Here is a 15,857-nt window from a genome sequence, read left to right as displayed (position 1 = left end):
TTTCTGAGCCTGTGAAGTTGTCCATCTTCTGCCTTTATTATTTAACTTGACTGTCCATCCCTTCCTGAAGAAGCATATGCTGGCTGTTTTTTTCACACAATCATTTCTTGCTACGCCTTTTTTTAAACTCAAACAGCTCGCAGCACTTCAAGTTCAATTGTCATTCAACCATACATGAATACCAATGAATACAGCCAAATGAAACAACGTCACTCCAATGCCAAAGTGCAAAACACAGTATCCACAGTCACACACAGCACAAAGCACATACAGTATGGCACATATAAGATAGCAAGCACACAATAAGATATTAGTACAATACAGTCACATAAAAAAAATGACCAAGACCCTGGCTGTCTGCAGTTGAACACAATACAGCTTGTCTACTGCCAAGCAAACACTGGGGAGGGGCAGCATTGACTCCTACTTGGATGCCACACCACACCACCTCCCGTGGAGCGCATTGACTCTGAAGCCTCTCTCCTGGGCAGCTGTAAACTTGCGAAACCATCGCTTCAGGCCTAGTCCTCACTACGACCAATTCCACACTGCTCCCCTGCCAATAGGTAGATGGTCATCTTAGGATCATTTAAAACTTCCTTGTTACCACAGTTATCTTTGTAATTCCAAAACAAAAAGCCAATCAAAATAAACACAAGAGAACCCGAGATATGCATGTTTTGTTTTTACTTTAAGCGAGGTACACACTTCTGACGTGGTGGTGTAATGACATATGCCATTCACATACTTCTACATATAACCTGTCATGAATTATTTAAACAAATAAAGAACGCTTAATCAGACAATATATTTAGAATATTACTCACATATTACTAAAATTTTTAAATACACAACACCTCCCACTGGGAAAAGCTTAGTGTGCTCCCTGATACAGCTATGAAGGGGAATGAGTGAGGTCGCTAATGTTACCTGGTCCAGAACAGAAATAATCTGTAGCATTAAAGGGAAGACAACAGATACTTTATACTTTATTGTCGCTAAACAATTGATACTAGAACATACAATCATCACAGCGATATTTGATTCTGCACTTCCCACTCCCTGGATTACAAATCGATAGTAAATATTAAAAATTTAAATTATAAATCATAAATAGAAAATAGAAAAATGGAAAGTAAGGTAGTGCAAAAAAATCAAGAGGCAGGTCCAGATATTTGGAGGGTACGGCCCAGATCCGGGTCAGGATCCGTTCAGCAATCTTATCACAGTTGGAAAGAAGCTGTTCCCAAATCTGGCCATACAAGTCTTCAATCTCCTGAGCCTTCTCCCGGAGGGAAGAGGGACGAAAAGTGTGTTGGCTGGGTGGGTCGTGTCCTTGATTATCCTGGCAGTATTGCTATGTAGAAGTATGTGCTGTGCCGTGTTCACAATCTTCTGAAGCTTCTTCCGGTCTTGGACAGGACAACTTCCATACCAGGTTGAGATGCACCCTAGAAGAATGCTTTCTACGGTGCATCTATAAAAATTAGTGAGGGTTTTTGGGGACAGGCCAAATTTGTTTAGTTTTCTCAGGAAGTAAAGGTGCAGGTGGGCCTTCTTGGCAGTGGACACTGCTTGGTTGGACCAAGTCAGGTCATTTGTGATATTGACCCCGAGGAACTTAAAGCTTTTGAAGATACCTCAAACATTGCACCTCAGTAAAATTCTCACAGAAGTGCTTCCTGTATACTTGTCATGGGTGTAACCTCCTACACAATGCCTTCTTCCTGCTTCTTTCTTAATGTACTCAAGTCGTTCCACAGTCCCAAAGACCATTCTACCAGATCACCATGGTGATTTATACACAATGGAAGCAAAGCAATACATCAATGTCTGATCTCAGCAGTTAAATTTAACATTCCAGATCTATTTTTTTTAATCCCTGAAAGTAACAAGTAAAATTGAGTTTCAGACAAGCAACTGCTGTATAGGTAATACAGGAGGTCTTTAAAAAGAGTTCGCTAACTTTTTGTACCGTATTTTACAAATACACTAGGCCATACCAAAATCAAAGGTTCAAAGGTTCATTTTATTGTCAAAGTTTGCATGTACAATACAACTTTGATATTCATCTTTTCCAGATAGCCATGTAATACAGAAAAACCATAGGAGTTGTTGAACGAAAAGATATCAACAACTCCCACCACCCCCACCCCCCAAGCCCGGCACAAAACCAAGAAAAGAGTCTCAAGCACAGAGGCCCTATATTAATGAAAATAGTTCATTACTCCAGTAAGCACTTTCCATGTCTGGTTAAACATCCAATCCAAATGATAGATGGTATGCTTATGTCTTGAAATGGGAGAACCCTTTGCCAGTTATTGGAGACTAAAGCAGCTGAACTACACCTAAACATGATGAGGCACAGTTGCATTCCTTAGTTGTCCTGTGGGGACATGCCTTAGTCTGATTGTCAAAAGTCACTTCTGTTGTGATTTGTTAGTCTAGAAGCTGCAATTGCTTTTCCCATGGATAACTGCCTGGTACCCAGTTTCAAATATCCTGGGAATATAGAATAGCATGCGGAAGGGGCTTGCTCTCTTCTTCCTTTGTTTAAGGCAATTGGGAAGTGTGCACTTTTAACAAAGTATATTTGTTGAATGTACACATGCTGCTGAGTATCCACTTTGTAGTGTAAGTTGGGGAAAATGAACGTTTGGTCGAATTTTTACTGCTTGTATATAAATGATTAATATACCTATTCACAGAGAGTGTACTTGCTGCCTGATTCGCCAGACCTGCGAACCTGATACATTACACTAGTCAAAGAGCACAAAGAAGAGGAGTGATATCAGATAGGGAAATACAGAGGTGGGTACACTACCGGTCCTATTTTACATAAACTCCAGATTCAGAGAACTGATGCAAAGTAGTTAACATGTCATTGATGCCAAATTTAGACAAGTAGTGGAATCAGGGACATTAACATATGGACACGTATACATAATGTAATGACAACATGAAAATTATGCAGTTCGCTCCTTTTGATTTGCCTATCTTTCCTCCAGTTCTTTGAAACCTGTCACTAATGCGGGCTCTCATTTATTCCCTACGTTTCAATGGTGCCATTAAGCTTCTATTTTCACTGAAAAATAATTTATTAAAATGAATTCTGCACAGATTATTTTCGTCAGCTTGATTTGTGTGTAACGGAATTTGACATTAGTAAGATGAACTGCTGCAACTGAAGCAGCTCCCAAACACCAGCAAAGACCATTCAGTAATTTTAGCCAGAAGACTAATCCAATGATTTCACAAGTTATTTAGATCTTGTGCTTAGTTGTAATATTTCGCTTTCATAGGAGATACATGAAAAATGTTTTCTATCAAAGTAAGCCTCTCAATTACCACAGGAAAATATCTTTTATATACTGCATGGGCTAACAATCTTCTTTTAATCTATGTTAGTTAGTTTAAGATTTCACCCCATCTCCAACATCAAGACTGTGGAGCACATCACCTTTTTTCCATTCAGAGTCTATCCGATTAGTTACATCAATCATTCTCTGCTTGCCACCTACCATGACAAACCTCCTTCAAAATTTCTTCTCCTGCTTCTTCAAAATGACGAAGGGTCTCGGCCTGAAACGTCGACTGTACCTCTTCCTAGAGATGCTGCCTGGCCTGCTGCGTTCACCAGCAACTTTGATGTGTGTTGCTTGAATTTCCAGCATCTGCAGAATTCCTCGTGTTTGCATTCAAAATTTCTCCTCTCCATAGACTTGAACTTGTATTTTTCTCTAGTTATCCTCCTGTCACCCCTGAATAATTCTGGAAACCTCTCTTATCCACAAAATCTACCATAACTGTTTGCACTAAACCCTGCACCCCCACCACCTCCCCTCGGTTCTCATTTTAGCTGATAATATCAACAACTATAAATACAAGAGATTCTGCAGACACTGGAGATGTTGAGCAACACACACAAAATGCTCAGCAAGTCAGGCAGCATCTATGGAGGAAAGTAAACAGTCAATGTTTCAGACTGAGACCCTTCATCAGGAGTGGAAAGGAAGGGGGACTGGAATCCGGAATAAGAAGGTGGTGGGAGGGGAAGTGGGGTTCAGACCAAAACGTTGACTGTTTATTCATTTCCATAGATGCTGCCTAACTTGTTGAGCTCCTCCAGCACTGTGCTTTGTTACTCTGGATTTCCAGCATCTGCAGAATCTCTTGTGTTTATGATTGGCTGCTCCACCGCAAAGTCTGCTTGAGGGATGCCTACCCTGAAGAAATTTAAATCTCTATGAGGGGAGTTCAGTGAGACCCTCTCTCACCACTCTCCCCCCCCCCCCCCCCCCGTGATCTCTGCTCATCTATCACCTGCCAGATTGCACACTTCCTTGGACCTTCTTGTTCTGGATTCTCCCCACTTCCTTTCCAGACATTCTGTGTCTGCTGCTCAATACCAACAACTATTTCCACAGCTACCACCTCCCCACCTTCAAATACGCTGTCCCATGCTACCTGCCCTCCCCAATTTCCTTTGACTCTCCCAAAGCATTAAGCATCACCACCATCCAGATACATGCCCACATTGAAACAAAAGCAACTGAAAATACTGGCATCTGGAGCACCACACAAGATGCTGGGTGATCTCAGGAGAGTCAGGCAACATCTATGAGGGGAAATGGACTGTCAATGTTTAGGATTGAGACCCATCCTCAGCTGACTTGTTGAGTTCCTATGGCATTGCATGTGTTGCTCCTTTCCTGGAAATGTATTTCTCAACCAGGTTTCTGACTCTACAATGAAGCCAAACCAGTTCTTATTAAAGTCATAAATTACTTCCTTTGAACTGTGACAGCACAGTGCAGTGTCAGTCACCTGCTGATGCCTTTCATTTGGACCTGGAACAGATTGCACCTAGTCTTTGTAACTATCACTGATATTAACCAATGTGGTGCCAATGGGAGAAGAAGAAATGAACAAGTTTTGTTTTGTGGATGACAATGATGCAGGAAAACTGAACCAATTAACAGCAAGGCTGCATTGAGCCACAGAGAGGAAATTACCACAAAGAACAATCTAATGATGTCATCATCCAGTCATAAAGATGTTGCAATAAAATTTGGCAATGAAAATGCAAAGACTTCAAATACCTTTCAAAAACAGTCACAGAAGATACTACATCTTCAAATGAAGTAAAGGCAAAAACAGTCAGCACCTTTCGGCCACAAACAAAGCTGAAGTAAAGCTGAGCTGGTGGCAACAACACAATGAAAATAAAGCTTCACTTTTTTTATGCATTTTCAACATCACTTTCATGGACAACCAGGAAAAGCCAGTGGGGACTCCTGAAATGCCCTTGTACGTACCCTGGACTGAATCTGGAACAATGCATCTGTGAAAAGCCTACAAAAGTAGTGGATCAAATCACAAGCAAGAGAAAATCTGCAGATGCTGGAAATCGAAGCAACACACACAAAATGCAGGAGGAACTCAGCAGGTCAGGCAGCATCTATGGAAAAAAGTACAGTTGACATTTCAGGCCAAGACCCTTCAGCAGGAAAAGTACTAGATATAACCCAGTCCATCACAGGTAAATCCCTTCCCACCACAGAACACATCTACAAGGAGCGCTGTCATGGGAAAGCAACATCCATCATCAAGGGCCCCCACTATCCAGGACAGGCATTGCCCCATACTTCAGAATACCTGTGCAGTCTACCCAGCTCCAAGTATCCCAGGCTGTGTAGCTACAAGTAAACACTTCTCCCCACTAAATTGCATTTCAATGTTTTAATTATTTTTAATAATTACATAAAAATTACAGGGCAGAAACAAGTCTTCTAGAATGACAGGTCCATGACTGTTATGTTACGCACATCCCTCCTCCTGACTTGTTGCAGATCATCTGGTCGACCTATATATTTATCTTTCTTTTAATCCAGCATGCTTTTAGATACCTCTATGATAATACCTACATCTGATCGGCCTAATGCAGATTGCACAATTAAATTCTGATCTTTACCCACTGCCACTAACTGGAATAAATACATTTAAGTCAAAAATTTTCAAGTAATTTTTTATAAGCTTACATAAAATTGATAAAGAATAAATTCTCTAGGATTCCTGCAGATTACCCTTCCTTAATCGTATTACCAGTCCTTCAGAGTCCAATTAAGAGCCATTTATTAATTTCTATATTTTGATAAAACTACTTTGACCTCCTTACTGCATTAGTTATTTAGGGCACACTGTACAAAAGTCCTTCTTTTTATTCCTAGGTCAGAATCAGAATCAGGTTTATTATCGATGTGTCCCAAGATATCAATGCGTCGTGAAATTTGTTAACTTAGCAGCAGCAATTCGATGCAATACATAATATAGAATAACATAAATAAATAAATTACCGTATGTGTACAATAAAAATTGTGTAAAAACAGAAATAATATATATTGAAAAAGTGAGGTGGTGTTCATGGGTTCTAAGTCCATTTAGGAATCGGATGGCAGAGGGGAAGAAGCTATTCCTGAATCGCTGAGTGTGTATCTCCTACCTGATGGTAACAGTGAGAAAAGGGCATGCCCTGGGTGCTGGGGGTCCTTAATAATGGACGCTGCCTTTCTGAGACACCGCTCTTTGAAGATGTCCTGGATACTTTGTAGGCTAGTACCCAAGATGGAGCTGACCAGATTTACAACCCTCCAGAGACACTGTTCCATGGCTTGGCTTCCATAGAAACCATAGAAAAACTACAGCACAGAAACAGGCCTTTTGGCCCTTCTTGGCTGTGCCAAACCATTTTCTGCCTAGTCCCACTGACCTGCACACGGACCATATTCCTCCATACACCTCCCATCCATGTATCTGTCCAATTTATTCTTAAATGTTAAAAAAGAACCTGCATTTACCACCTCGTCTGGCAGCTCATTCCATACTCCCACCACTCTCTGTGTGAAGAAGCCCCACCTAATGTTCCCTTTAAACTTTTCCCCCCTCACCCTTAACCCATGTCCTCTGGTTTTCTTCTCCCCTTGCCTCAGTGGAAAAAGCCTGCTTGCATTCACTCTATCTATACCCATCATAATTTTATATACCTCTATCAAATCTTCCCTCATTCTTCTACGCTCCAGGGAATAAAGTCCTAACCTATTCAACCTTTCTCTGTAACTGAGTTTCTCAAGTCCCGGCAACATCCTTGTAAACCTTCTCTGCACTCTTTCAACCTTATTTATATCCTTCATGTAATTTGGTGACCAAAACTGAACACAATACTCCAGACCCTCTGCAGCTTCTTTTGGTCCTGTGCAGTAGCCCCCCCCCCCCCCATACTAGACACTGATGCATCCTGTCAGAATGCTCTCCATGGTACATTTATAGAAGTTTTTGAGTGTTTTTGTTGACATACCAAATCGCTTCAAACTCCTAATGAAGTACAGTCGCTGTCTTGCCTTCTTTATAACTGCATCAATAGGTTGGGACCAGGTTAGGTCTTCAGAGATCTTTGCACCCAGGAACTTGAAACTACTCACTCTCTCCACTTCTGATCCCTCTCTGAGGATAACGTACTCCATATCCACAAGCATAAGGAGCAATTTATATAAATATATTTATAGGCAATTCCCAGGTTATGACTCAGTGAGTGAGTCTGGTCAGTGCTGCCATCTTTGCTTGGTTTTACAATCTGTTTAGGCTCATGGTTGAAGTGGGTCGCTGGGAGAGAAAGGCACGTGGAAATTCAAGATTGTTTACTGTCATTTCCTGTATACAAGTAAAGGAGAATAAAACAAGTGTTATGTCAGATCTGATGCAACATAAAAAAACCACAAAAGATAAAGAACACAATAAAAACAAAACCACAATAAATATAAATACTTAAGATAGTATATATATAGATTTAATATATGTCCATAAAGTGATGCTAGGCTGTGCGTAAGATAACTGACAGGAAATAATGAAGTCAGTGGGTTGAGGTGCTGATCAGCCTTACTGCTTGGGGAAGTAACTGTTTTTAAGTCTGGTGGCCCTACATAGCTTCTGTCCATAGGAAGAGTGGGACAAACAGTCCATAAGCAGGATGGTTGGAGCAGGCCCCATTCCCATTCAGCAGAAGATGCCTGCAGCCATGCGGTAGCTGGCAACTCTATCCTACAAGGTCTCTCAAACACTTGTAGGGGAAATCCATAGGTGGGTCTAAGTGGAGAGATCATAACCCCTGGGAAGACCTGTAGTGAGTTTCATATTCTCACATCTGTAATCTTACAAAGTTTATTGCTTTTTTAAAATTTAATTTATTGGTAGTTACTTTTTATTTATTTGGATATTTGTTGTGAAGATATCTTCCCTGTATTTATGTAATTATAGTTCTGTAAACTTCAACTATGTCTCCTTGTCTTTCCTGGAATAGGTTACCCCTGATCACCGGAGATTTTCTGTTCTGGCATCATCCCTGTAACTCCATTGGTGCACTGTATCCAGCTTCTCTACAATGTCTGCATGGACTACAGTGTGTACTGTACCTATAACTGTCCAAAGTGTACCAAGTGCGATCCAACCGCAGTTAATATAGCTGTGAGTCATATCCAACAGAGAAAGACAAACAAAACCAGAAGCTCACCTTGTTACTTATGAATGCTCCTGAACAATTCCCTGAAAGTGGCATCACAAGTAGAATGAATGGAGAAGAAGGCTTTTCACATGCTGGCCTTCACTAGTCAGGGAAATGAGTATGGAAGCCTGGATATAGCAGCTGGTTAGGCCACTGATAGAGTACTGCCTTCAGTTTTGGTCATCCTGTTATTGGAAAGATGCCATTATACAAGAAAGAATACAGAAACAAATTCACAAGGATGTTGTCAGGACTGGAGAGCTTGCCTCATTAGGTGGTACTGGAGAGGCTGGGACTGTACTCCCCGGAGCAAAGGCAGCTGAGGGTTGACTTTATGAAGGTGTATAAAATCATGAAAGGCATCAACAGGGTGAATGCACACAGCCTTTTACCCAGGAGTGTGGAATCAAGTATTAGGGAGCAGAGGTTTAGGGTGAGAGGGAAGATTTAGTACGAACCTGAGGGGCAACTCTTTCACCCAGAGAGTGGTACATACATGAGCTGAGGTGCCAGGGGAACTGCTTGAGGCAGGTACAATTATAAAATTTAGAAGAAAATTAGATGAGAAAGACTCAGAGGATATGGGTCAAACACAGGCAGATGAAACTAGGTTAGATAGGCAACTTGGAGAATCATGAATGAGTTGGGATGAAAGGCCAACATTTTGCGTTTTGCAGTGGCACAATCTGAATAAAGCCTCAGGTCAACCAAAAAACGTGTTGTGAGTCACGTTCGCATTCAGTTGCATAATTCTGATTTGGATTTTATCCAACAAAAAAGGCTCTACAGCTAAAACTTGAACGTTGCAAACTTTCAGATCAGCAAATTCAAGTTGCACATAAGTAGTATAAATTCAAAGTGATGAAGTAAGGATGGCTTCAATGATTTTGTTACCATACTCTGCCCTAGAATTTCAGATATCATCATCATATTGGCATTGTAATTACCAGCCATTCATTGATTTATAAATGGGACATGTTCTTGAAAACCTTCCTTTAAGCCAGCTTTCATAAATCAAGCAGGTTGGATGAAAGGTGTTAAGGACTCTGCAGTGTGCTGCATTCTGGAGAGCCGCTAAACCGAAAAATAACCTTGAACACCAACAGAGTCTTACCGAAAATTCATATGTCGATGAATACCTCTACTAATGCCACAAATCTAGCACTTACAACCTGACAGATAAAATTATCATTCCATAGAACTTTATCCTTAGAAATGACCGGAATATGAATAGAATACGCTCGTATTATTATATAGCACATTTACCAACAAGTTCGAAGATTCAAGGTGCATTTATTATCAAAGTATGTATGCAGTATACAATTCTGAGATTTGCCTTTCCCACAGACAGCCACGAAAGAAAGTGAACCATGGAATCCTTTCAAGGAAAACCATCAACCCCCTCATGCGAAAAAAAATTCACAAATAGCAACAAAAAAAAAAAATGAAAAACACAGAGTATAAAACACAAGTCAAAAGAGTCCAGGCATATTCAGTTCTCAGTGTTCATTATCTGTGCAGGCCACCCCAATTCAAAATCACCCAAAACAGCAACAAAAAAGGAGTGACTAGAAACCAGAAACACATCATAACATGGGGTCCAATCCACAAACCGTGTTGATTAAACCTCACCCAAGACCCAGAACTCTGGCACCGTCCTCTGACAGCATCGAGGGAAAGAGAGACTACTCGAACGCAGAGACCTTCCTTCGGGAACAACGAGCAAGAGGGAGAGAGAGACCATAACACACACACAGACTTTCTTCTTGGTACATACGATTAAACTCGCCAACAACCATGAATGTGCTCATCATCATAGTTCTATTAAGCTTACCATTTTAATCAGAAATGAATCCTCCTATTACTTATAATATCAATTGGACTACTATTGTAATCCAACCATTTAAATCACTGTAGATTCTACATCAATTGCTAGCAGAGGCACTGGGCATATCTGAGCTATCTGTAAGAGCCTGCATTCTAGAGACATTGGCCATGTGGAAAAGTATAGCTATCACTCTTGCTGTAAATGTAACAATAGATCTTGTCCAATCAAGTCAAAACTTAAACTAGGAAAAACAACAAGAAAGCAAAAGAAAATTGAAGAAAACAAATCTAAAATTAGAACTCCAGTCACTGAGACTTCCACAAGTCTACAATTACAGTACATGACTTTGGATTACTGCCCATTTTCTATTGGTTTAGCAGACATCAACACTTAACCAGTGAGAAACCCAGGAAGTTGGTGCATTTAGTAATTTATATTTTGCTCGGCTGCTTTTATACAACATACAATTTTCTTACACCAGTAAATCACAGACTGAAGAATCACACCAAATGTCATATACTGATGACAATCATCTGGCCTTGAAATGATTATAAGCCATTTCTAAAGCATTTCAGGTAGTGTGTTTCTTCACTACTTGGCTGGGTAGGCACAGAGCTGACTGCCACTTTATTACATTTCTTCCTACACAGGCTGAGGTGGGAACTTGCAAACCTGGATTAAAGCTAGCACCATGGGGAGAGAAAAGCAGTTGTCCTGGACCCACCTTGGTTGTCCATTGGTGAGACAGGTGAACAGGAAGCTTCCATTGTGATATTTCACTATCAGGCCGCCAGAACCTCAGAACCTACGGCCATTGTGCCATTGGGTGAGGGGGTGAATAAGATGTGATAGTCATAAAGAGGCCCAAGAGGCTTGGGAGCCTGACCGTGGACAAGTAGGACAAATGCACCTGCTTCCATGGTGTACAACTTCATGAATTTATTAATCTAGTTCAATTCAATTTCCAACTCCCCACCAAATTATGCGGTCCATGCCTGCACGTAGCAAGACCTGTTCAACATTCAGGCATCAGTTGGTAAGTGACAAGTTGACATTCATGCCACTAAAGTGCCAGAAAATTACTGACCCCCATCACACGAGGATCTAGCCACCTATCCTCGACTTTTAACTGCATTATCATCACTGAATTCCCCATCATCAACATCATCAGGGTCACCACAGATCAGAACTTCCACACAAAAAAACAGTGGCTATGAGAACAAGTCAGAGAATGCATATCTGCAGTGGGTGATTTGCATCCTGATATCAAAGAGCTTGCCCACCATTTATCACTCAGGTGTGTAACGGGACACTATACCTACCCCTACAAGTGCAAAGCTCCAGATGCTTTACCCCATCCAAGGACAAAGCAGCCCACATGACAGGTACTTCATCCAGCATCCCAAATGTTCAAATCCTTTGGCAAAGCCATGGAAAAGCCAGTGTGTACTATCTGTCATCCAGGTTACTCCAACTACACCTCCCAAACCTAAGACTCAACTACCAGGAAGGACAAAAGTAGCCACCACGTGGGAACACCACCAATATCAGGCTCCTCTCCAAGTCGCACAGTTTTTGACTTGGAAATATATTACTGATTCTTCAACATCACCGAATTTAAATCCTGGAACACCCACTACAAGAGCAGTAAAAGTACCATCACCAGACAGTAGCTCAAAGTGGCAGCTCATCACCACCTTTAAGGGTATCTAGGGATAGACAACAAATATTTGCTTTACCAATCAGGCTCAGATCCAGAAAATAAAGAGTAAATAGATGCCCAAAACAAGCACTACAAGGGGAATGAGTACACTCCCTGCATCTGATGCTAACATATCACAGGTATGCAAGCAAACGACCAGGTCAAACTGTGGTCGTAACACAAAAGGATGTGGAAAAGATGCAGAAATTGTAGCTACACTCTACATGGTGCTGAAGTAAACAGTACCACACAAGTGAATTTCTAGACTATTGTCCTGCACCAACGCTATAACATGTTCAAATAACTTGATGACATGGAACTACTCTACATCTGGATGATGCATTAAACCATGTAAATAACACCTGAAACCCCAAATGCTAATATAGAAACCCTGCCTGAAGACCCCTACCAAAGACAGAGCTTCCACTAAATGCTCCTTGCAAATAGAAGAGTACACTGTAAAGATCTTCCACAACACAGTAAAATTACGTAGAACCACTAAATGAAAAAGAATCCAGCGTTTAAAAATATGGTCAGATAGTCAGAAGATTTTTTGAATAATATGCAACAACTTGATAATAGCAATTGGTCTCCGAAACATACGGATCCCCCAGATGTTTAAGCATCCAGAGCCTGAACAAGTCTTTGCTCCATTCTCAGAGAGCATTAAAAACGTTCCAGTTTACCTTTAGCACACCATTTACCTCTTTGATCTCTTATTGCAAAGTCATCAGAATCTATAAAATCATTGCTAAATGTCACTGAGCAGTACAAAAATAATTTGCATTATCAGCAGTTACTCTGACAACTTCAGATTAAGGATTCTGCTCAGTAAAACTGCAGCCAGCCTAAAAAGTACTGCCAGAATGAACTATGAAGGTATCTCTCAGGACAGGAGGAAAAAAATCACATTCATACCAGAGCAGCTGACCTTGCTGCTCTTCAAAACCATCCTGCATTCTTTAGCTGATGACATTTTTTAATGCTAAATTAACTTTGCATCAGAAGAATTGACTCAAGGTAAAATAGTACTGACAAGATGACATACTGAATTTACATTCACACTCTCACTCCGTTTCTACACAGAGGCAATTTTGCTCCAGGAACCATAATCTTGGTTAAATTGACAGACCTAATCCAATACCTGCCCCAGTCAGAGATGAGGTAATAGATGATAGCCCAGCCTGCCTGGCTGCTACAAACAAAAATAATAAGGATTTCTTCCAGTCCTATTTGACAGGATGGTCCAGGCTGTTGAAATAGACAATTGCTTACCCATATTTTATGCAGGAAGTTCCTTTCAACATATTTGGTCATTCTAAGTAATTGTCCAGCCTACACTTGATCACAGTTTAGACAATTGGGGAACCATAAACTGAGATATCAGTTTGGAAAACTATGGTCCATTTATGACAGATTCTTGGCTGCAAAAAAAAATTAAACACCTGTACAGGTAAATATTACCATAGTTCCTGTCACTGTTCAACTGAACAAAAACTCTCATTCTTACTGAAATATGAAAATAGAAAACAACCAGACATGTACGGTATTGTCTTCCAGTGGTCACACATGTGTGCTGAACAGAAGGGGAGGAAGTGACACATCATTTCTTGAAAGTGTACACTTCTGGAAAGTGTGAAGCCGTTTTTTAAAATCTCTTTCGACCGTTTGTTAGGTGGGGACCGGAACACAAATTTATTTTAATGTCCCAGCCAGCAGCACACTTTGGAAAGTGAACCATTTAACAGAATAGCCCAAGCCGTTTGTGGCTTTGTACCCGATTATCTCATCAGAAACACCGTTTATCATATCCTGCCACTAGCTATGACACATCCTCTATTTACATGGCTGGCGAGTAAGCTCTTGTGACTAATGAGAGCCGCTCGTCATCAAGTACAAATCGACCACCCGCATTCTGCTTGCCCATTACTTTGTGCTTAAAATGTCACTGCAGTGGACGAGGAGCATCGGCATAGACTGACATCGAATTGGCCGAAGGTATCCCCGCGTGGGTGCTGCAGTAGCAGTGATAAACAGGCTTCATGAAATTACACAATACTAACAGAGAGACTCCAGGAGATGCAGGGAGAGAAGAGATAAAGGAACACGCCACAAGCTGTGTGTTTTTGCCCTTCCTGTCTCAACAATACACACCACCCCTTCCCCAAAACCTGTAGTCCCAGACCCCGAAGCCACCTACCCAAGGTCTTTACAGCGATCTGGCGGGTGAGTGGAGGCGGCAGGTTGATGCAAACCAAGTCGACGTCGTGGTGCAGCAAGACGTCGTCGATCCTGTTGGTGTAGAAGGGCACGTCCATCTCCTTCGCCAGCTCCTCGGCTTTCTCGGGCGTCCTTCCCCACAGTGCTTTGACCGGGAAGCCCTGACTCTGCAGCAGAGGGACGATCACCCGTGTGGTGAGGCTGGTGCCGAAAACCCCCACGCCAGGCAGCATGTTGAACAACTCCACCCCTGCGGAAAGGTTGCTCGCTCGCCCCCTCCGGGGCTAGCAGCACCGTCGCGGGGCGATGGGCAGACGCGCCGCTCTCATTTTCTGTTACAAGGGTTCAGCGCCCCGGCTCTGTGCTTCCTGCCGTGTGTCTGTGTCTGCAGCGACCGAACATGCAGGGACCGCCCTCCGTCGGTGTTGCACTGCCCTCTAGGTCCGACTGCTCCGACTCAGCGACGTCCGCAGGCGCCTCCGCCGCGGGCTGGCTCGCCTGTTCCCTCCCGTCCGCAGGTTGCAAGCGGCACCCAATCAGTGGGTGAGGACAGCTGGCGGGGCTGCCCGTCAGTGGCGAGTGGGAGGCAGGCGGTCTGACGCACGGAATACAGGAAATGACCGACGGGTACAGAGTCGCAGGTGCAGGCACTGACCCATCGATGTAGCGGCTGAACCCCAGATCCAGTAGTTGATCCACGGATACAGGCACTGACCCAGAAAATGGAGCATTCATTCACAGACAGCGACACCAGATAGAGGGACAGACCCCTGAATACAACTGCTGACCTATGGATACGGGAACTGGCCCCCCGGATACAGACACTGGACCACAGGTACAGCAACTGCGCTCCTGATACAGGGAATCAAGGACTTACACAGGTACAGAGAGAAAACAGATACCAACCTACAGGATAAGTGAATAGGTACATTGAGACCCTCCATCAGCTGTCAATATGACACTCAAGCCTGGACAGTACATATGGAGAGCATGCAGCTCCCCTCCCCACACAGCTGACAAACCCAAAGGAATGGCAGAGACCCATACAGTTTGGCACCAGGAGTTACCAGCCAGCATTGAACTCAAATAGGACTGCCTCAAGGACTCCAGTTCTGGCTATTTCCACTCCTGAAGCCTTCCCCATGGGTGGGTATAGCCACAAGGCAGTGGGGATTTGAGATCAGAGCTTTCTGTACAGTCACACAGAAAATTACACAGGCAGACACAACAGGACAGGAGTATTGAGGGGTACAGGTGTTGAGAGCCACAATTTAATAGGCACACAGATGCAGGCATAGGTTGTTACACACACACAGTCTACCACACAGGCTGTCACGGTCCCGATCATTAATTCCCTATCTTTCTCCTAATTTCCTTTGATTGTGCCACGGTTCTGACCATTAATTTCCCATTTGCTTCTAATTCGCTTTGATGACGGCACACCTGGTTTCCATCAAGACCCGCAGCATAAGAACCCCGGTGTTACATCCACTAGTCGCCAGATTGTTGGTTTTGCCTGTGTGGTAATTAATGTTTCCCGGCCACTTAGGACA

The 15,857-nt window shown here is 42.4% G+C and overlaps 1 protein-coding gene across 2 annotated transcripts in view; it reads right to left on the bottom strand.

Moving 5' to 3' along the window:
- The window catches only part of gfod1 (glucose-fructose oxidoreductase domain containing 1), a 91,199-nt gene extending 76,390 nt beyond the window's left edge, over positions 1-14,809 (bottom strand). The window contains exon 1 of one of the 2 annotated variants that reach the window (XM_072283660.1): positions 14,285-14,809. In XM_072283660.1, coding sequence (XP_072139761.1) covers positions 14,285-14,537 — 253 coding nt within the window. In that variant the 5' untranslated portion in view covers positions 14,538-14,809. Of the gene's footprint in view, positions 1-13,359; positions 13,447-14,284 lie in introns of those variants that run through there. The other variant, XM_072283662.1, reaches the window with a different exon arrangement.
- Between the last annotated feature and the right edge of the window lie 1,048 nt (positions 14,810-15,857).

Source organism: Mobula birostris, chromosome 19 (assembly GCF_030028105.1).
Source record: "Mobula birostris isolate sMobBir1 chromosome 19, sMobBir1.hap1, whole genome shotgun sequence".
Classification (NCBI taxonomy): Eukaryota; Metazoa; Chordata; class Chondrichthyes; order Myliobatiformes; family Myliobatidae; genus Mobula; species Mobula birostris.
This window is presented reverse-complemented; position numbering and strand designations above follow the sequence as displayed.